This window comes from Seriola dumerili, unplaced genomic scaffold (assembly GCF_002260705.1).
Source record: "Seriola dumerili isolate Sdu_G_001 unplaced genomic scaffold, Sdu_1.0 BDQW01000003.1, whole genome shotgun sequence".
In the NCBI taxonomy this organism is placed as follows: domain Eukaryota; kingdom Metazoa; phylum Chordata; class Actinopteri; order Carangiformes; family Carangidae; genus Seriola; species Seriola dumerili.
Genome location: NW_019174258.1, coordinates 9,886,309 through 9,909,470, shown reverse-complemented (window position 1 = coordinate 9,909,470; position 23,162 = coordinate 9,886,309). Strand labels below are relative to the sequence as shown.

Here is a 23,162-nt window from a genome sequence, read left to right as displayed (position 1 = left end):
AAAAAAGAACAAATGGGGATATTACCTATTTGAAATTATTGCTGAAGTGATTAGCTGATTAATGAACAACAAGACACCCTGGGAAAGTGTAGTTGGAACTTTTTTTCTTTTCACATTTTGTTATGTAAATGATTTATAAATTACCCCCTTTGATAATGGATAATGGAAAATATTTTTTATTTAAAGCCCTATAAGGAATCTATATATCAACAATACACCATCACAATACCCATGATTAAGCGTTTTAATAATTGATGTATTTTGAATTTAATAATACTTAGTATAACATGCACTGTGCATTTACATCGTGTGAGTTTTTTCTCATTCAAATTCTGGGATATGTGGTATGTAAACTGCGACGTGGGTGATTGGAAGAATCAAAAACCTGCGAGGTTCAAAGAGTAGCATTGAGCTAAGAAAATAAATCGGGTTTGCATTGTTGCAGCTTACATCTTGTCCATTTTACTCTGATGAGAGAATAATAAATCTGACGTTGTTATGTAACAAAAAACAGTTGTCTGTTGCGTAAGGACTTTCTCCGCCCCTTTTCACTCGCTCCGCGCATGCGCAGTGACACCGTACACTCCGCCATTGACGGACCTACGATCAGGAGGAAAGGGTCAGAGAGGCACTTCGACAGGCAGCTGCTGCACGTTTCTCCAGTCTTCAACCTCAACTTTGGCTTCAGCAACGGTTTTTTAACGCTTGACTCGCAGTCTTCTTAATTCTTGTGGATGATTTTGGTTGACAACAGTATCTTTCGTCACTACAAAAGGACGTGTTTTTGCCAGATTCTAGGAGTAACGGGCAGCCGAGAACCTCAGCTAGCAGCAGCTATAACGAGGCTATAGCAGGCTAGCTAACGTTAGCTAGCGACCTGGCTAGCTGCACACGAGCTGAGCATTGCTCGGTGGTGGGGTGGGGGGGGCGGTGTGCCTACAGTGTCGTTTGATGGATCCGAGAATTGCCTGGTTTCAACCAGAACAACGTGGACCCGCTAACAACCTGTGGATGCAGATTTGGGAGACGACACAAGGGCTCGGCTACTTGCATGTAAATAACAGCTACACCACTGGATCTCAGAGCACGTCGAGTCTGAAAGCGACCGTCAACGGAGCACCGGGAGCCGTCCTCACCAGCAGAAACGGAGCACTTGACTCAAACACCGGCAGCGGTGAAGGCAGGACTCAGGGGATGTCGAGCTCAATGGGGGACGGGGGAATAACTGAACAGCGGGACTTTATACCACTGGAAACCAATAGCAACCACAACAACCGAGCCGCTGGCAGGGGCGGTGTCGGTGGAGGGGGGCAGCAGCAGGGCAGCGGGGTCGCTGTGCTTTGGAGGGGGCTGACGGACGGACACCCCAACAAAAGAAAAAGAGACAACAAAGCTAGCACTTTCGGATTCAATTCCAGCCTCTTGAACAGTGGCAGCGCCTCCAACACGGGAGGCTACGATGGTTACACGGGCACACCATGGAAAGTCAGGAACTACTCGGAGGGAATTGTAGGGTAAGAGAGAGTTTATTAAAGTTCATTAGATTGGCTGTCTCATTTTTGGAAACCTGCTGCTGGTAGCAGAGGCACTCACTTGCCCCCCAAAGAGCAAGCCGTCATAAATCAAATCTCACTCGGGGTGGGGTGGTGTGGGGGCTCCACAAGTGTGAGACTGTGAACGTTTCAGGATATCCCATGTAAACCAGGAGTTAATTAACTGTTATTTAACCTATTTTAAACCCCTGCATGCTGAAATAACACCCTGGGAAACTACTCAGGTTGTCACCTTCACCCCACCCACTTTTTCATCCCCTCCCATTGAATCCACAATTGCATAACTTTGTGTACATGTTACGCCTATTTGGTCTGTCAAAGTTAGTGAATCCAGTAATGAAGGCACACTTCAAAACAGTGTGGAGTTGTGTACAGTAAGTTGAAGGTGTACATCAGTTTATTTCCATCAATCCTTAAATCAAATGAGAGTGCTCTTAAAGAATTCCTACCTCAAAAGGTGTATGGACATAGGTCTTTGCCTCAAACAAGATGAGTGATTATTTTATTAATTATTCAAAGAACATCTTAGTGAATTTCAAGAAACCATGCCAACCATGAAAGCACTATTGTGCTTTCATGGTTGGCATTTCATAGAATGCAAATACATGAACAAAGTTGAGGCAAACCTTTTAAATATCTTGGAAGTTTAACTATGTAGTATTTCTTACCACTATTTTTTCAATAAATGTTCTAATGGACTAAACACACTACCATATAGAGAACATAGCAGCTCTGAACCCTTCCCATTTTAATCTGGCTGGCTGACTTTATGGCGTTCATCAATGGGTTGCAAAACTACTCACATGTAGCTTACTCATACTAGCTAACGTGCATGTTTTAGTAAACCGGGCGGTAACAAATAGTTTTAATTGAGAGAGCCTAAGAGAAAGCACCAGAGATGTAACAGGGTGCTTCCCCAAACAAGAATGACATTAGTAAATGTGGACTGCTTCACTGGTTCTCCTCCAGCCTCTTTAAGCCCACGGATATTAGGATGGCAGAGGAGAGGAAATCACAGTTGATGTGTTTGCCAAAGTTGTTGAACTGTATTCAAATAGTGCAATAGTGTTGTGGGCAGAAGTCAGCATGTTTACTATTACTTAAAGTGTATTTAATAATGTACAAGCAGGAAGGTGTACACTGTAAACACTCAGCTCAAATGACACAAGTTAAGAATACAGTCATCATACTGTTGACGTATTGCAACCAAAAGGACTATAGTGGAGTAGAGTCTTACTCAGGCTGTACAACTGCTGTGGGTTGTCTAACCTTAGGCCTTGATCTTACTTCAGGATGAACATGGATGTATTTCTGTACAAGTAAAGTAAAAGTTTCTGGCTAAACTTCACCTGCTTCCAAGGTGCACGGAGAAGGGAAACGGTCTGAAGAAGTTAGAACTCCAGCAACACTTGCAGTGTAGATTATTGTATTAGATTGATGCGTTTTGGCTTGTAGCCTTCATCAGAGTAATTTCTGTATTTTCTGCATCTCTGTACACACTAAAATCTGGCATATGTGTACACAGACACGTTGCACACAAGTGCATCAGAAAACTTGATGGTGTCTAGGACTGAACAATATTCAAAAAATCATGTAACGATTATTATTGACACCTTGTGATGAGTCATGATTTTAGTGGGAATAGTAAGTTTTGCATTCAATTTTCACTGAAAAAGTTTAAAAGTGATGATGATGTGATTTACAGTGGCCTGTACCAAAAATGCATGTTCCCTTATGTCTGGATAATATGATTTGTAGGTCAGGGCATCTCTGCAGCACCACAATGCTTTACTTATAATGGTATGTTGTGACACATTTTACTTTTATCAAATAATTGCAGCTTCTGTGATTTGGATATTGCACATGGCCAGATTTCGATATTTCAATTGATTGTCTATGCTAATGGAAACTCCTTTGTTTGGTGTATTTCATTGAGTAACATGAAACAAGAAAACAGTGTTAGCTTAATTAGAATAGGACCAAAGGTACAAACACAGTGCATGAAATGAGCACCCAGTTAAGTTTTCTAGTACCCACTATCCGCACTTGCATATTTTGAGTGGCACCCAGATGTCTTCAAAGGGGCCCCCATGGATATTTGTGGACTTGGGCCAATGACAGAATTTACTTCATGAGGGCCCTTGCAGCTATGAGGAACCCACAAATGAGTGGCTCGTTGGTCTGTGGTATCCTCCATCCAGTCACTTCCTCTTCTGTCTTAACACACAGATATTCTTAAAACCAAGGTATTAATAAAGACCAGAAGAATAAGGAAGCAAGTGGGGAAATTACTAATTTTACAAGTATAAATTAGTTTGCATGGTGCACACGAAGGAGATTGTATGCAGGTTTCTACAGGAAGCATAGAGACAGCTTTAACCGGGTTGGCTAACCAGCATGCATGACTAATGGGGCTGAATTGTTCTTCTAGCTGATTATTTTTAATCATTCAGCATTATTGTACTGATTTGTATTAATACTGGCTGTAAAATGTGTATACTTTGGAACAGCAATTGTGGTTAGTTTGAATACAGATAGTAATACTGCTTTACAATAATTACAAGCTTTCTTGATGAAAAATAATGTAGATGCTTGCAGAGACTCATCAAAACACAGTTTTGTCAAAACCTAACTGAATGCTGAGCTTCCTTTTGAAATGGTAGTTGTTAGGGTGTGAAAGGTCAACACAGAAGAAGTGACTTCAGACATTATTTTGGCAGAATGAGGGTTGGGAAAATACTGAGCATACAGATGGCCAGAGAAAATGTAAGTCATGCTGCATGAGTGTTTTATGGATATTTTCATACTTCTTAAACAGTGAAAATTTGTCATCATTGAAGACATTATAAATGATTAAATTTAATATGGTCACAGCTGCTGTTCTGAGCAAACTTTATTATTCGCAGCCACTTTTCAAACCGAAAGGGGCTTAGTTTTTTTTTTTTTTTGATACTTAAAAGATGTTTGTGAAGTATAGCTGTAGTGCTAAGTCTTTTCTATGTACTAATCCCTGTATAACGTCAACAGGTATTGGTCCTGAAATCTTGATCAAATCCAACAAGGCAGGGAGACAAGACCTTCATAGTAAAAGCAGTCTAAAGGTTCAACATATATTTGAAGTTAGTGCCAGCTTGAAACTAGAGACTCCTGTTTCATTCACAAAGTGTGAGATTTGATTCACCAGGGAGTGTGTACATCTAAATTACATCATTTCTAGTCCTTTAACATAGGGCATTAAATCATGTGGTATAATAAATGTGCATGACATTTATTAACTTATAATTACGTTATTTCCTCAGCTATTGCTCTTTTAGATATGATAACTGGGGAAAAATATTTTGGTGGGTGGGGCCCCTTTTTTAAAGGCCTTTTAGGTGCAGAGATTTGCCCTTTCCCCATCCCCTTCTGTTAGACATGTAGACAAACAGAACACCAGAGTGTGGAGCTCAGTCTTTGGCTGATCCTCATTTATAGTAATATGGAAGCTCTGTGTTTGCATAAGGACATTCCTTAGTGATTAGCTCTGCTAATACCAGAACCTGAACCTCAGAGCATTGATCAAACTCAACACCACTGAGAACTCTCTGTCTAAACATACTCTGGTAATTCACAATGCCAGCGTGCTCTATGACATTACAGGAAATCTATTTTGAAATGCACATGTATAAACCTACACTATGTATGTGGCTGTAAAAGCTGTCTGTGTTAAGTTGTGTTAATTCCATAGTTAAATCTCAACTCATAATACTTGTTTTTGTTTCTTGGGAGTTTGGTTGTGAAATGTGTAGAAGCGTGATAAATGTCCAGCAGCAAACAGTACTAGTGGTTTTGGTCACTTGATTTCCAGGTTCAAAGCTTTCCAAAATGGCACAGAGCAAGAGTGGAAAAGAAACAATAAAACTCTACACAATCCTGTGACAGGGCTACTGTTGTTTATACTAGCTAGCTTCCTCAGCTGGTGAGATAAAGAGCTGCCTGCTTGTCTCTAATGCTGCTACCTCAACTATGAGGTAATTTTGCCATGTTGTGATAGGCAGGCAAGGAAGTGGTGAACTTTTTGGTTTCATGAAGAAATCAAAGAAGTGGAATATTAAGGAGAACGTGATCAGCCTCCTTTTGCCATTTATGTTTTTGTGGCCCTACAGTTGGATGTGTGGCATAACCTTTAATTGCCATGAGTCAGGATGAGTGACATGGGGAGCTGGCAAACGTAAACCCGAGAATCGTTGTCACATTTGATATTTGCAAGTAGCAAAAAGGGTGAAAGAGGGTGTAAGAATAAGTGCATTTTTCCATGGGACGGTCTGTACACTATATTTGGCCATGGGGGTTGGCTAGAGAAGCACAGGCATGTGCTTATTTGTGTTTTACACTCCTCCAGTCTTTCTGGAGCTGAGTAGGTCCAAGTAAGCAGCCCACATCATGATGGAAAAGGATCAGTGTTTACATGCTTCACACGGCTTCACTTCCACAAAACAAAGCCAACCCTCTGAGAAAGAAACCCAAGCCCCTTCTGTGTCTGTCCAGTCAGATTGGGAGCTCTAAGGGAATGTATCCCCCTTGTTTTCTGGCCTTGTAGAACAGTTATTTAGATTCTTTATATGGGCACAGGAAGTCAGTGTAGCCTTGGTGAGCGGTGGCCCGTTTCTGTCCTGCTTAACTATGCTCTGATCTGGTGTTGTGTTGTGGGTTTTTATTGTGTAGGCAAGATGCGATGTTCCAAAGTTCCAGTCATTTTATAACAGTGAGGCATTGTGAAAGAATGAATTCAGAGTGATAGGTGGATTTACTAGATGGGTCTGTTGTTTTTCTGTATAACTGGACAGTGTCAGTCTAAATTACTCTTCTGAAATTGACACATGAACTTAATATTATTATTAATCTTAATTGTAAGATTGATTTGAGAATCCCTTCACAGCTCTGTTGATCTGGTATTTTCATGTACAAGAGATACAGACCCAGGTAAACACTGAATAAACAAGCCATACTAACATAAAGAAAAGTGGTAATTTGATGCATTGATATCATGACAAATGCAAGTAGGCCAAAGGCCAAATCCCATCAGCATTTAAGTAAACATAATGTAATACCAAATTAAGTTCGAATTTAATCACTGCTCTCACTGGATTATCTTAGGACAGCAAAGTAAACCTCTTTATAGTATCCATCTCAAGTTAAACTTTATTGAACTTTGCCACATGAATTTGTGGTTAAGCAAATTGTCTGAACAGAAAGGCATAATTTTCAGGGCAAAAACCTTGTTGTGTAGTTTGCAGTCATGTTAGCTTGTGTTCCAATTCTGTTCTAGTCTCAACACACAAATTTGGTGAAATTCCTATTTGTGAGAAAATGCTAGAAACATGAGAAAATAGCTGACTCAGCATGGGAGCAGGACTAATGCCAGTTAATACTAGCTGCCTTAGCTAGCTAGTCTTTTATAAATAAAAGCAGTTACCATAATTATTTGTTTTGATTCTTTTGTAACTGCTTATTTTTCACATTTTGTAAATCATTTATTGCTTATCAGGTTCAAAAATTTGAATTGTGAACAGACCTGGATCATGTTAATATGTTGTCAGTCGCCAGCTTAATCAGTTTTTGGTGACATGTTCAGTGTTTGTGATGCTTTTAGACTGTGTTCTATGATCGAATGAAGTTATTAGTTTAGTTGCTAGTTTACCCATAGAAGGGTTTGGTTTTTTAATTTACAGACTTTTGAGTTTTACTATTGTGCACAAGGGCACCCAAACTGTAGCTGTTGGGTTAAAGAATACATTACTCCTTCAGTCTCCTACATCCCTTATTTTCCCAGCCTGTCTGTGAAAGACATGAGCCTCTGCCCTTTTCTTCTGACATCTTCATTTTAACCTCATGTCTTCACATGTGGTGAATGTCCTATTCATGTGAAACGATCTTCTCCTGTGGCCCAAAATGGTAGTAATGACAGCGCCGTCTGTGCTTGATTAATTTTCGTTGAGCCTGGTGTTGGCAGCTCGTTTTGAGTGGTGAAGCAGAACATCACTTGCAGGCTAATGAAAAGTGTGGTTAATCGCTCACTGATGAGTAGCCATGGCTCATGGTGTTATTGCCATTTATTGCCGTTGTCTTTTGGAGATTTATGACTCCCAGCACTAGCACACAGATAGCACCTCTGTGACTGAAGCTCCATTATTAGAACTGTGGTTCATCTAGCCTCTACTGGCTGTGACATCTATGTCACGTTCTCCTCTCTCTTTCTCTGCTGGCTGGCTGGCTGGCTCTCGGCCAAAGTGTGTAAGCCTGTGGAGAGAGAAGCCTGCATGCTGGTCCTTTGGACTGTAAAGGTGAAACAGGCCCCCCCTGAACAGCACGTGTGGGCAGCTCTCCATAACTCAGCCTTCCCATGTGTAGTGAGGAATGTGTTTTTCTTTTTTTCCTCTTCCTGTCCAGTATAAACCCTTCCCATGCTCCAGACTGATGCAGTCAGCATGCAACAGCATTCTTGCTTTTTTTCATAGCCTGTGTTCAGACTGTGACCTTCTTAGCTTGTGTAAAGAACAAAAGGGCTTTGACAATTTCCTTTTGTCATAGTCTATGATAATAATGATATTATTTTCTTTTCTTTTCTTTTTTTTTTTTTATAGATGCTGTGTGAGTGTTGCCACACAGTATTACAACTTTCATTTTGAAATGCTACCAAAGCAGTGGAGAAGAAACTTAAAATGCTAAATTAATCAGAAATAACTTAAAAGTATTTAAATTGTATAGTAACAAGTACCATAATTTATATGGTGTATTTTTTTTTAGGTTTTTTTCTCATTTGTATTGATATTTATTTTGTAGAGAGACCAAACTGGGCAATGTCTTTCAGTTTGTTCAACTTGTTACTCTTATCTACTTAAAGCAAAAGCACAGTCAGACTAAAGGTTCGAATGTGCTTCACATGCTACTCAGACAAAGTAGTTTACTCCACTGAAGCTATTTCATGACAACAAAAAATTAGAAATAAATCTAATAAATTTGGAATGACTGTTACACATGGTATATTTATTTTTGATCTCCCAATAATAAATCTGTATTTTGAATTTATACATTTAAAAAAAGTACTGCTGTAGTTAGAAGTATCAGGTCAGTTGATGTTGCTACAAAGTAAGTTTCAGAAGGCTTAGATAATCAACAAAGTATTTAACAACATGATTGACAACTTATCAGATGCTGATGCTCTACTGGTGTGGTACTCCAAGCCCACTACACAACATGTTTGCTCTGGCACTGGTATTACCATATTTATAGTCCAGCTGTTCCTCTTTGACTACTGCAACATGCTGCATCACTCAGGCATGACCATGCCTATTACTAGCAGTCAGCTTTGTTTGGGCTTCTGTGTAACCGGAGAAGTTTTGTCCCAGTGGCTAACACTTAGCACCCCAGATCAGTTCATTGATGAAACATTAATGAATCCGCCATCTGCAAGACACTGACACCTCTGCTTCTGTTTGTGGTTGTCCTCATTGTTGTGATGCGACTTGTTGTCCTCCTGGCAACTCTGACAACCTGAAGCTGTTCTTGGCTGGTGTCGAGGTTCTATAGACACAACAGTGTCACATAACACACACTGTCCTCTTTTGTTGCAATGTTTGTTGAGGCCCAAGATTTCAAGCCCTTGTGAAAATGGAATAATGTTGTTGGAACTCTTTCCACAGCAGTGTTTCATCACCACTAATCTGATCTATTGAAACAGTAAGTGAAAACCAGTGACCCATCAGCAATTTCATGTGTGACACACCTGCCTGAAACATGTCTTAATTCTGTTCCAAGTATTAAATTCTGAAGCAGTGCTACAGCCACACCTTAGTACCTCTGTAGTGCCAACATTTCTGAACAGTCAGTGAGTAGTGCTCAGTGTGATGCGACAATAACCTCTTTTTCCTTCATCCTACCCAACTTAACAGATGGCTCTCGTTCACATGAAGGCATTTCAGCACCACACCCAGTTCCCTCCCCCCCTCTCCATTTTTCTATTTCACCTTATGTGCAGGTCTGGCCTTCTACCTTTTCATTTTTTTTTCTTTTTCCTTACTTCCCTCATTCTTTGTTCAGCTTACACCTTTGCTTATATTTTCTCTTCCTGTCACCTTCCCATTCCACCTCCTTTCAGTCGCCTGAGGGTCGAACGAAGCGTTGCTGCACCTTCATGCAGTTGCTCTGTAGGAATGTCGAGGGTCCAACTGTAGCTCATTGTGAAGCACTATTTAATAATAGAAAAAACTTTGACATGTGTCATAAAGTTGAGAAAATGGTTTGTGCTACTGTAGAGATGCGCTGATCCCACCTTTTCCCTCTCAATAGTGATTCCAAAACATAAACCCCAGTTTAGGGGCCAAGTTAGCCCAATATTAAGGGCAGACATGATTTATTTATTAATTTAAGAGTGCCTTGTTGAAAATATGATTGCATTGAACTGAATTGTGATCTTGTGCTATGAGTTATAACAACAGAAACTGATAGTGTTTTTATATGTTTTATAGTTAGGGAATAAAATGAATACACAATGCTGTCTGATAATGTACAACATATTCATATAGCTTGGACTGTAGTGCTACAACTGAATGATTAATTAAATAAAACACTGCTGACGCTCAGTCTATTTCACACTTATTTTATCCTCGATAGCAGCCGTTCATCCCCTTTCTCTGCTACCCTCCATTCAGATTTTAGTCAGGCCTACAGAGCAAATTGCAGTCAGCTCAAAAACAAGACTAGCTTAACTGCAGGATCACTAACAATTACAGGCTAACACCAGTGAGCATGACTGGCATCATTTCAGCAACACTACAATAATCACATCAGAGGGAAAAGTTAGGAAAAGAAGAAGTGCTAAAGAGAAGAGATATCATTTTTTTTCTCCTCCGGGAGCCAGAGCTCTCTGGAAACCTGTTCCACCAGATTACATAACATTACTATGATATAGGCAAGTGGGATAATCCGATAAGCAGTGCCAAGGGTACATGTGCTTCCCAGGCAGGCTCAAGACTGAGATGTAATTTGATCCAAGAAGGTGGGGCATGAGATGTGATTTCTATGGTTGGTCTGATCACATGATGACAAGGGAGCAGGAGTGGCCTGTTTGCTGTGAAATGAAACCTATCGGTGCTGTTGTGGAGCAGAGATGCTCTCATCTCTGTGATATCAGCTTGCCCTAAAATGGTTTTTGCTTATATTGTACTGTAATAGAAGCAAAGTGGAAAAATTATGATAATCATGCCAGAAAAAGCCCTCTTTTTAGCCTGATGTTTGTTGAAGTTTGAAAATACATAGGATCTTGAAGCCACGTGGGAGCATTAATGCCCAAGCCTTATAAAATCCCTCAGTTCAATTAAAAGATGCTAAATTAACTTAAATCAGTGTTAGGCTTTGGGCTGAGGTGTCTTAATAATACAGAATGGATCCACAGAGAGCTATGTTCTTTTAACTAGGAAATCAAAACTAATGTTGTGTTTGTAATGCACATTGTAGCTCATGAGTTTCTTTTACTTTTAAATGAAACCTAATGTGTGATTATGAGGCTGCAGTGTGCACAGGGAAAAGAGATTAGTCATTAAAATTTAGAGTGTTTGTCAGTTGCCATGTGGGAGGAGGGGCAACAAATGGAAACGAAAACTTTTTCCCTCCCCTGACAACAAACAAACAAACAAAAATGATAATGCATGCAGTAAATTTTTACAGCAAAATTTTTAATTTTGTTTATCAGAAAGAAGAGGGGGTGTAACATTAAAGCTATGTCTCGGTCAGCCCATTAACTAGATGGAACTTCCATGTAACGCTAGGATAACTACCCAAAGCATTTTGTGACCTAAGAAACACACAAACATCGCCATTACAAGTAGAAACTCAGTTCCCACTCGCCTTCTATCTTCGTCTGAACTAAGGAAGTCAATGAAATGAAATCAAGTCATTCAGTTCACTTTACGTCTTTATTTGTGGTCAACTCTCTGAAGATTTCCCTTAGATAAAAAAAAAAAAACCTCACCATTTCAGTTAATAGATGTGTCTGTGTGACAGATGTGTTTTGCAAAACAACTTGCTTGTGTGGGGAGAGAGAAAAGCACAGTTGTGATACAATGTGCTCCATGGGGAACTTGTATTGTCATGGACCGGACACTGGCATGTTGTTTTCAGTGAGTGCTACTTCAAGTTTTTCAGTCTTCCAGTTATCTGCATTTTCAGTAACATCCTGCATTTACATTCAGTACAGTCAGACTTGTGAGCAGCCGGTCGGGCCACATTCACACCATCAATAGCAATACATTACATACACAGACTTCTCATTCATTTCAATGACGCCGCTGTCTTGGCGCACCCTAAATGCAGTGTCATCTGTCAAAAATGACTTTTGCTGGTATTGTGAGACTAGAGCTGTAATGAATAGTCAATTAATTGATTAGTCAATCAACAGGAAATTCATTTTCAACTATTTTGATAATTGATTAATCGTTTTCCTTGTTTTTAAAATTAAATGCCAAAGACTGTCAGGTTTCAGCTTTTTAAATGTGAGGCTGATAGCAAACTGGGTGTTCTTGGAGTTTGGGCTGTTGGTGCAACAGTGGATCAATTTTAGGAAGTGATGCCGGGCTGTAGGAAATGATGATTTTTCACTATTTTCTGACATACTCTAAAAATAATTGAGAAAATAATTGTCAGTTTAATCGTTAATGAAAATAAGAGATGACTCATAACTTGGATAACTTTCTAAGCTGCTGTACAGTGTCTTGGTGTCTAATACTGTATACCTTCAAACAAGCCGCCCTGGTTTACATGTCATATATTTCACTTATGTCATGGCTTGTGTTTTTAATGCAAATAATTTTTGTCGGTCTGATCACACTTTTTGAGCAGTGCGCCTGCAGCAACTTAGGGGTTAGTTTTTTTTTTCTCAAGGTCACCATGATAGATTTTGGTTAGGGAGAAGATAGTTTTGTTCTACAAGTATTTTCCATAGATGGTTAATTCAGAAATAATCTAGTCGAAACCCAGTCAACTTTAACTGTTGTCAGGTGAAGATTACTTGTTACATAAAACCCAGACAGTAGACACACACACACACACACATGCACAGTGCTCTTTGGGGCGTAGTTCAGTCAGTGTTGGTAGCTGCGAGTGTTTTTCTTGTCCAACTTTCCTTGGTATGCACATGCTTCGCTTTGTTGCCTTCTTTTATTTATAAAAAGAAGAAACATCACTTTTCTTCTTTCATTCTCTGTCTTCTGCCAAGAGGAATAAGCTTGTTATTGGCCTAATCTGGGTTTATATGGATGTTTGTGCACATGTGCGTGTGTGTGCCTGCATGTTTGTGCTCTTATTTGTCCACCCACAGAGACTTGTCCCTGCGTCTATGTGTATGTAGACAAAACTGGTCAGTGAAAGGTCAGCGCATGTGGGCAGAGCGACCTGTTCCAAGGACAAACGTGGTCCCCTTGCCCTTACTGAGTACAGGTTTTCTTTACTGACATTGCGTGGGAACACAGCAGGGCTTCCTGTTTTGTTTTTGCTCTGCTTTACAGTTTACTAAAAAGAAACAGTTTAAGATGACATTAAAAACACTGCTACTGCTAGTGTGCGTATGACTTTTCACCGTCTTCCTGAACCCCTTTTTAATTATTAACTATAAACTAGAAATTGAGAAATTGACGTGCATTAATCTGGAAATGTGATTGGGTAACCCTTAGCCCCACAGAAGATGTCGGTCAAACTAATATTCCAACCAATCATTTCACTAACGTTCATGAATCTACCTGTAGCTCCACAGGAAAGCTGATAAAGAAAATATTCAGAATGTCTGGAGACGCCTGCTCTTGTTTGTAAAGACTCTTATTTGCCAAGGAAAGGTTGACTTTTTTGGCAACACCTTGCCTCACATTCTGCTGGTACATAAATTCATATCACAGACCTGCTTAGTACAAAAGTATTCTGCTGTTAGTCACTGGAATTGTTGAGTTCAGCTGACTGGAGCGGTAACACGCCTGTATCACTGCAGAGGGGAAGGGTAGAGCTACTTCTCCATTTTGGTTGCATCAGGTCTCCGAGGAACACACTCTTAAAAGTCACAAGCCCTTTATCACTAACCATTTTGGATATTACAACCCCATTGTCCAACATGTATTTATTTGATGTGATATTTGATTATTAGGCATACAGAGGGAAGGGAGCTAGAGCACATGTCGCTTGTTGCTTAACAAACTACTATCAGTGTGTCTTTTTACAAAACATTAATCCCCACATTGCTCCTCTTTCTTTCTTTCTTTCTTTCTTTCTTTCTTTCTTTCTTTCTTTCTTTCTTTCTTTCTGTCTTTCTTTCTTTCTGTCTTTCTTTCTTTACACAGAGCCATTTAAACAACCCTCTGCTTATTCAGACTACTAAACATGAAGTACTATAACTGTAGTTATGTGTGTAAAAATGTAAGCAGAAAGAAGAGAATATAGCTATTAGCTATGTCCTGTCGGGGTGACTCAGTGTAACATCTGTATCTGTGGCACCCATTCCCTTGGCATCACATATTGTGCCTTTTTGCTCTGCTGTCAGGGAGAGCGGATTAGGCCAGGAAAATGAGAATACCCCTGGTTGTGTTCATTTCTCTCCCTGCCTCATGGTTAAAATCAATGTGTGATATGGAATGTGGCTAAACCTCAGTGGTCTTGAATTGTTAAAACTGACTTAAATTGATCTGTTTAACTAAACTAAACTAACATAATTAAATTGCACTGTTTGAGTCGTTCAGTTACCTGTTCTATGTCTTAGTTCTTCTCATCATCAATCTGCTAGTTTATTATAAGTTAGTACCTGCTATATGTCTATAGATATCTATAAAGGGTTTATATGAAAGCATGCGCTCTTTAGTCTTATAGTGTACAGCTGTGAACTTGTGTATTTTCCCCTGCTGTATGTCTGTTCATGTCCACATTCTTCTTCTCTTCTCAAAATGTGGTGTCCTGTGTGCTGTGCAGGTTACACGAGGAGATCAATGACTTCTATGAGTACATCTCCCCACGGCCGGAGGAGGAGAAAATGAGGCTGGAGGTGGTGGACAGAATCAAGGGAGTCATCCACGACCTGTGGCCCAGCGCTGAGGTACACATCACCCCCAACCCCAAAAATGTATTAGCAGGGTGTGACAGACCCGATTTTTTTCTTTCTTTTTTTCCCATGTGCCATTGATAATCAGAGGGAGAATTTCCGGTGGCTATTTGCTTGAAAATCTTGACTGTAATCTGAAAGCTACACATATGAAGGACGCGACGTATCACCAGAAGTTATTTTGTTTTGGCTGAAATGGATTTGTAGGCTTGTGAAAATAGATTGTAAATTATATACATTGAACACAATATTTGGTGCACTGGTTGAGTACTTTGACTAAGGGTAGCTTGGACACCAATGGTCTCAGTAATTTACAACTCTGTTACCACAGTTATTGTAACAGCCAGGCTGTGTGCGATATCAAGGTAATGGCTATAAGCTTCAGCCTTTCTCCCTACTGCACAGTAATCTGTTTGGGCCATGTTAATCAGCCCACCTCAGGCATTCTTGTACCCACTGACTTTGATCCTGCTGATAGAGCAGTGTGCTCCGACGTGTGTCTGCTCCAAGCTTAGCAGCTCCTAAATTAAGTACACAATGCTGTACCAGTCCTGGCCAGCTTTATTCCTTTTCCACTGAAGAGTGAGCAGGGACAACTTGGTCGTCCAGTCAGAGTGATTCTTGTTTAATTAATTAATGAGTTTAGCTAAGTAGACATCCACCAGACACTTGCAGTCTGTTGCCATACAGAATCATGATCTCGTCAGGTATATATGGAAGCTTGTCTAGATCAGCTGTACCAAGAAATGTTTATGAAAGCTTCTCCATCGTATTTCAGCCGGGGTTTTAAAACGTTTCTTAAACTCTTAGACATTTTAGATATTCTGACCTACTAGTGATTGGGCACACTTACAGTATGGCACAAGAGAAAACACGGCTCACCTTCGTGACCATCTCACCTGCAGTTACCTCACCACTTCACAGAAGTCTTCAGGACTTAGTGTTCATTCATTTGCAAACATGGCTCTACAATCAGCTTAGCCCTGGACATGTGACTGGTCTGTAAACCAGAGTTTATACTACTGCTTGATGTGGGATGTAGGGAGGAGGTTTAAGGAAGGTAAGGTAGGGTCAAGGCTTTAGTCTATTTCTGCTCAGACGCCAATTTTTGCGTGCGCAGTGGGAGGTTAAAAGGTGGAAAGTTGAAGATATTTTAGTCACTTTAGTAGCATGCAGGTTAAGAGATCAGTGGCTATAAGGACTATTTTGTATGTAAACATCCTGCTAGTTTTGATTTCCACAATAGTCATTTTCCACATCAATGCGACACAAAACAAAGAATATGTGTTTGTTTCATTGATGCCATACATGTCTTTAATATCTCACTTAAAATAGTCAAACTATACACTCATTGTTTTTTTTCTTGTACGGTACAATTTGCAGTAGTTGTTCTACCACGCCTGTGCATATTATTTGGGCTTGTCATTACATCCACACTGTGTGAGGCTGTTATGTAATAATATTTGTGCATCTTGGAGAACAGGTTTTTGTATTGTGTAGCGTGGGAAGATAAAAAAAGAATGCTTACCTTAATGCTTGCTAGTTGACACACTTTGTTCTAAGTCCCGTCCATGTCACAGTCTGTCACAAAGAACTGTTAGTGCGTATAAGAGAAGATGTTAAACATGATGATAAAATTATTCAGGTATAAGGACTTTTTTTTGCCAGTTGTACAGTATTAAATGAATGTAAATTATTGAATCCATGAAATAAAAACATCTGTATGTGTGTATCCCCTCTCTCAGGTCCAAGTGTTTGGGAGCTTCAGCACTGGCCTTTATCTGCCAACAAGGTGAGCCATTTGGTTTCCTAAACCAGCCCAGAGATTTAAACACATGCTTGCTCTTTTTGTCTTGGCCAAACTGTGACTGTGAACTGGCGCCCGACCAAGAACTCAGATATGCTGAACTCTGTTGTGGTGAAAGTGCTCTGTCTCGCCAGAGAATCATTACCTGCTTTTGTTTTGAGTATCAAGTGTTTCAGTAATTTTTAGCGCTGCTGATTCCAGATCTTTTTAAAAACTTTATTCTGAGGGAGGCCCATGACCGCTGACAGACACCCAGAAACACACAACTGCCTACACACAATAATAACTCCCCCCTCAACACGTCACCTGGATTAGTGCACTCTTGACACCATACTGAGCGCTTTAATGGGACTAAGCTGTTTTGTGGAAGCATGCATGTCAGTGGGGGATGTGTGTCTGTTTGTGTGTGTCTCTTTCTAGCAACATTTGTCAAGAATCTATTTGTCTGTAATTCAGTTACAAGGTGCAAATACGCTGTGGACTTGTTTGCTTGTGTGCTGTTTGCAGTGGGTGCTTGTGTGTAACATTTCTGTACGTAGTAAACACAAGAGACACACACACACACACACACACACACACACACACACACACACACACACACACACAGCTTAAGCTGAAGGTGCACATTGCTTTTTCACAAGAGGCAAACAAAGCCACCTGTCTGCAGTGATCTACCATGTGGAGGATGTTTAAAAAAGGTTGTACTGTGCTTAATCCAAAGAAATGAATAGAAAATTAAAATGATATTGCAATGTGTTTTTGCTATGCTGCTATTTTGCTATGTGAGAAAAATAGAAATGCCCCGACATTGTACTTTGTCTTGAGTTGCTCTGGTATGTTGCAGAATGGACCTAAGTCAAACCTCTCTTTTTTTCTACCAGTGACATTGACCTGGTGGTTTTTGGGAAGTGGGAGACGCTGCCACTGTGGACACTGGAAGAGGCTCTGCGGAAGAGAAATGTTGCAGATGAGAACTCCATCAAAGTTTTGGACAAGGCAACGGTAAAACTGTTCTAGTTTTGTTTTGTTTTTATGGGAGTTAACTCAACAGTGGGTTTGATAAAATAACTGCTTATTTATTTAAAAACCTTTTCAAGCATACCCTTTTTTAGACTCTGTGTTTTCTGATTTAACTTGCAAATTCAGAGATTTTTGACTCTTTTGTCTCTAGCAACTACACCATATACGCATATTAGGTTTCATGACTTAAGTTTGTACTTCATCTTCTAGATGGAGTGTAATGTTCTGATATAATTACTGGGATAATAACTGGATAAGATGAAATACATGTTAGCAGTGGCTACTAAAAAGGACCTTTAGGACCTTATTATTTAGATTGTTTACTTTAAATTTAGTATTTTTGTCAGGCAAGGATTTCATCTGTAGTAATTTGCAGGTCTGTCAGTTGCACCATGTAAATCCACAAGTTAAACTTTCCAACTTGTGGCAGTTGTGATAATTAATAATAGTCAATAATCATTCTTTTAGTCATTAATCTGTATGATCTTGACAGTCTGCCATTAATTGACTAAGAAACTGTGAATGTCATTTGTACAGGCTGTTATGACATATGTGACATTTCCAAAACTCTGACTATACTGGTGAGCATACACGCCTTGCACACAGGCATGTGCACAGGCATGCCTCACAAGTATGTAAATGCCAAATGTGTATCTGTACTTTAGTACACCTCAGCTGTTTCACTGTACTCTGGAGATGCTGACAAAATTAAGGTAGTATATTTATATTGAACAGCGTCACAGACACGTTATTGCTAGAATTAATTAATTTAATTTCAGGACTTAAAGGATTTGAAAGCTTTGTCTTTGTTTCACTTTTGTTAGGGACTTTAAAGAGCAGATTAGCACCCTAAATCTTTGCTCAAGGATTTTAGTTAAGGATTAGATCAATAAATGTGGCTTTGTGTACAATTGCATATGTTTGTTGTTTTCAGACTTAAAATAGATTTAAATTACAATTATGGATTCAGATTTATTTACAATTGTCTTTTAGCACAATATCAGAGTTGTGTGTGGGCAGCTTGGTCTAAGTTCCTCTCTGACTGTGTGTAATATGTGTGTTCCCAGGTTCCCATCATCAAACTGACAGACTCCTTCACTGAGGTCAAAGTTGACATCAGCTTCAATGTGAAGAGTGGTGTTAAAGCTGCTCGGCTCATCAAGGAATTCAAAGAGGTACAGTTTGCAGATTCAGGGCTCTACACTGCTGCTTTTTCAGGAGCATGTGAAACTTACAGATTGACTTGTGCAATTTAAGATGAGAAAATGTGCAAAAATTCTATCCAGTGCTCTTATGTTTTTCATGTATCTTTGGAATATAAAACGTTCATGATTAATAAAATGTGCACATTGTTTAAGCATCATTGCAGCTTGCCTAACTTAATACTGAATGTAATATTGACATCCAATTGGTGCCCTTCATAAGGGTTTCTTAGTAACATATATAGCAGCACATTTCAACTAACATTTAACACTAGAGGAAGTCATTTGATTCAAAAACAGTGCTTAATGGAGATTTAATGTCTTGTCTGATTATATTGAGAGTAATTATTTCATAACTCACTTGAACTGGCATTGCTAACAGGTCAAAAAAGCAAGAAGATGTTAATTTTGTAACATTTTAGGTGGTGAATGCTTTGAATGAGCCTTACACACAGTATATTGTTGATCAGTGGGATAGTAAAAATTCTGGACATTTTTTACTTTAAATTCCAGTTTTCCTCTAGAGGGTGCTGTAGACATCAACATCTATTCCTTATTATGTCCTTACTGTGTCTGTTTTGTCCTTTAGAAATACCCTGTGCTGCCTTACCTGGTCCTGGTGCTGAAGCAGTTCCTACTGCAGAGGGACCTAAATGAGGTTTTTACCGGTGGAATTGGCTCCTACAGTCTGTTCCTCATGGCTGTCAGCTTCCTGCAGGTTAGATACACTTGGTCTTTAACAAGAGCTCTTAATATTTTCACAACTTAAGCCTACCTGTTAGAGCTTGGTTTAAGTACTTATTTTACTTCAGTGTTATTTTTTTCTGCTTCTTAACAGATATGAGGCCCTAAGAGAAAACTCTTTTTACTATTCAGTTATTGTTAGTTTGTCATGTGCCAATAGTTTATAAGATACTTGCTATTACTGTGATTCCTGAAATATCCATATTGCTGGAAACAACATGTTAAGATTATAATGTTAGTATGATAGTCTCATAGTAATCGTTGAAAGTCTGGAACAAGTCCATAAACACTGAAATTCCCACTATCTTAACCACCATGATCATTCTGACATCCACTTGCACCTTGTTCTTGTCCAGCTTCATTACAGGGACGATGTGTGCAGTCCCAACATCAACATTGGTGTTCTGCTCATTGAATTCTTTGAGCTCTACGGTCGCCACTTCAACTACCTGAAAACAGGCATCAGGATAAAAGATGGAGGTTGCTATGTTGCCAAAGATGAGGTTCAGAAGAATATGATGGATGGCTACAGGCCCTCCATGCTCTACATTGAGGACCCACTGCAGCCAGGTAGGAACAGTGAACACAGATGATAAAGGTTAGGAAGCGGGTTTGTCGCCTAAACGTCGAGAAATTGAATTTCCTTTCCAGATATCAGCATGGCATGAATGGGCTCATTGTCAGGTTCTCACATTTATACATTTTGACCATCTGTCTTGTGTCCAACAGACAATGACGTTGGCCGGAGTTCCTATGGTGCCATGCAGGTGAAGCAGGCATTTGACTACGCCTATGTGGTGCTCAGCCATGCTGTGTCACCCATCGCCAAGTACTACCCCAATAACGAGACTGAGAGGTAAGGAGCTCATTAAAGAAGCTGTGAATCACATATCAGAGAGGAGAGCCAGATGATGAGCCATTTCTAATGAATATCATCTGATTTGGATTAGTGCTTGATCCTTCACAGCATTCTTCAGAGCCAGTCAGTTTAATGTTACAGCATTTAGTCTTAAATTGTCACTGGTGATTTAATTTCAGTAAAATTAGCACGCTTCAGTTGTTGTTCTTGTCATGGTTGGCTTTATCTAATAATGAAAATATCAGGTCATTACCAGTAACATTTGCTTTCAGTCTGCTGTATAAACATTGTTATAACGTGTACGTCCTCATGTATCTCATCACAGCATACTTGGCAGAATAATCCGAGTGACACAGGAAGTGGATGAATACAGGGAATGGATCCGAAAGAACTGGGGGAGCCCGTCCCAGAATGATCTGCCACTCAACAGTATGTTCAAACGCTGACTTTAAAAATTATTATTAATGTAATTATTCTTGTTGTTCAGTTCAATTCAACTTTATTGTCTACATCACATCTCTGTAGGAAATGACGTCACACTCTTTGAGTCCCAACAACTCGATGAGTGCAACAACAACGTCCCAGATGACGACGATGTTGTTGTGGTTCTACCATCGGCCCCCAACAGCAAAAACTCCTCCAACTCCTCCTCTCCATCCCCTTCACTGCGCTCCTCTCCTTCGTCCTCTTTGCTGTCGCCTTCTTCCACGTCCTCTAACTCCAGCTCCAGTGATGCGGTCAGTCACACACACACACACACACACACACACACACACACACACACACACACACACACACACACACACACACACACACAAAGCCTTCAAATATTGCTATTATCTGTACTTATCTGTAGCAGCTGAAGCTTCATAAGGAAAATTTGTTTTGAAAGACTATTTCGTCATCTATTTTGCTGCTTTTCCCCAGGACTCTGATGGCACGCCGTGCAAGACAGCCAAGCAGCAGTCTGGCCGGGGCTCCAGCACCCACAGAGAAAAGTCAGCTGCTGTTAGTAATCACCGAACACAGAGCCACACTACTGGCACTCCATCTGGAAGCAACAAGGGAGGAAAGGTGCCCTCAGCCTTACTTTATATGTATACATGTAACGCACACCACGAGATTTAAAATAAAACAGATACAAAAACTGTTCTGTTAAATGTATGTCACTGAACACTCACTGATATTTCTTATAGCTGTAACACATTTAGTCATATTTTCTCATGAAGCATCCTTGATGACGAGATTTGAATTAAATGTAAATTTGTCAGATTTCTCCATCATGACCTTCCTATACTGTATTGAATACCCAAGGGAAATCCTGGAGAAACACTGATCTTGTCTTTGTGCTCTGACCCACCCCAGGGCAGGATGTCTCGTTCACACCATAAGAGTGGCCACCATGGGCAGCAGAGCTCGTCATCTAGTACCAAAAGTCATCCGAGCAACAAGCCACACCACCAGGGCAACAGCAAGAAGAGGAAAAATGTACGAGACTCTACACAAGAAGACCTCTGCAGATAGGGGTGACCTCGCCTGCCCTCCCCCCGTCCCCTGTCCTGTCTGCAACTGACTGACTGTCATGTCCCACTTCTGCTGCCAGACTCCAGCCTCAGGAGGCTGTTAGTAGTATTTAAACATCTACAGTTATCTGTCTCTCTGTCAAGCTTTTTGGGATGACAAGCAACAATTTCTAGCAGAAAAAAAAGAACAAAAAAAAAGAATCATTATAGGAAACGGGGTTTAATTTCTTGGACCTGAACTGAAATCAAAGGATAAAATGCTCATTTGCTTCTCAACAGCTTCTTTTATGGAGCAGTTTTCCTTCCCACAGCCAGCACCTACACAACATGCCTCTTGCGCCTCCTGCTGTACAGGAGTAGACAGGTTGGGTGTCGGGAATCTACTCTGGAGCAATACCTGGAGCTACTGGCTGGAAAATAGGATCAAAAATTTTATCAAAAAAAAGAAGAAAAAAGCAGATGGCTTAAAATGTATAAAAAATATAAATGTTATGTTGAACAGACAAATATATACACAGATTTTTTTAAGATGGTAACTTACAAATGCAATCAGTAAGAGTGGGACATAACTTATGCATGAGATTTCTTTTTGTTGGTTGATTTTTCTGTTGGTTTTTGTTAAGTCTAAACAGGTTATACAAAGATTTGTACAAAAACGCATCAGAAAAAAAAAGTTAAAAATACAAGTAAGAAGAGATTGTTTCATATGAGATTTTTACAAAATATACCGATTGAAGACATGTAAACATGCACATCTTGTGCCCGCAGCTTTTCGGCCAAAGCCAAGAGCTGGTTTGGGTCCCATTGCCAACATAAATCATCAGCATCTACTTTTACTCCTGGTTGCTCTCTGTGATTGTGCTACAGTGTTAAAACTTAGCCTTGAGTGAGCCAATGCTCACGTACAGCCCTATAGATGACCGGGTGAGAGATCATCATCTCATCTCAATAGCACAGCCACACCAGTGTAGAGGCTTTAAGACTATTAAGACTACAGGTTTAAATTAATAAGGGGTGATAATGGTTTTATGAAAAATCCTACACTTGAAAAAAAAAAATGTGTTAACAATACAACTGTGGGTGATAATCTGTTCCTTCGGTAATTTACCAACTACAAAATCATTTGTATTTGTTAAATGTATTTATTTTTTTATTAATTATATGAGCATAGTATGGATAAATGTATTATTAACATTAGAGCCCATATGTTTGAGTCCTATATTTGAAATAGGATAAATTGCGAGGGGGGGTGGGGTGGGAATATTCAGGTACAGTAAAATACCACCTTTATTATTTAATTGGGTTTTTTTTCATTGACAGTTGAGTGACCAAGTTACTTGGAA

At 39.8% G+C, this 23,162-nt stretch overlaps 1 protein-coding gene across 1 annotated transcript; it reads left to right on the top strand.

Annotated features, from left to right (window-relative positions):
- Positions 1-951: 951 nt before the first annotated feature.
- Positions 952-22,017, top strand: papd5 (poly(A) RNA polymerase D5, non-canonical). Its single transcript, XM_022742780.1, has 12 exons — positions 952-1,514; positions 14,535-14,658; positions 16,410-16,456; positions 17,353-17,473; positions 18,559-18,666; positions 19,283-19,411; positions 19,794-20,007; positions 20,167-20,293; positions 20,622-20,725; positions 20,822-21,033; positions 21,224-21,370; positions 21,662-22,017. Exons 1-12 carry the CDS (start codon positions 952-954, stop codon positions 21,818-21,820), a joined length of 2,055 nt encoding a protein of 684 aa, XP_022598501.1. The 3' UTR covers positions 21,821-22,017.
- The last annotated feature ends 1,145 nt before the right edge of the window (positions 22,018-23,162 follow it).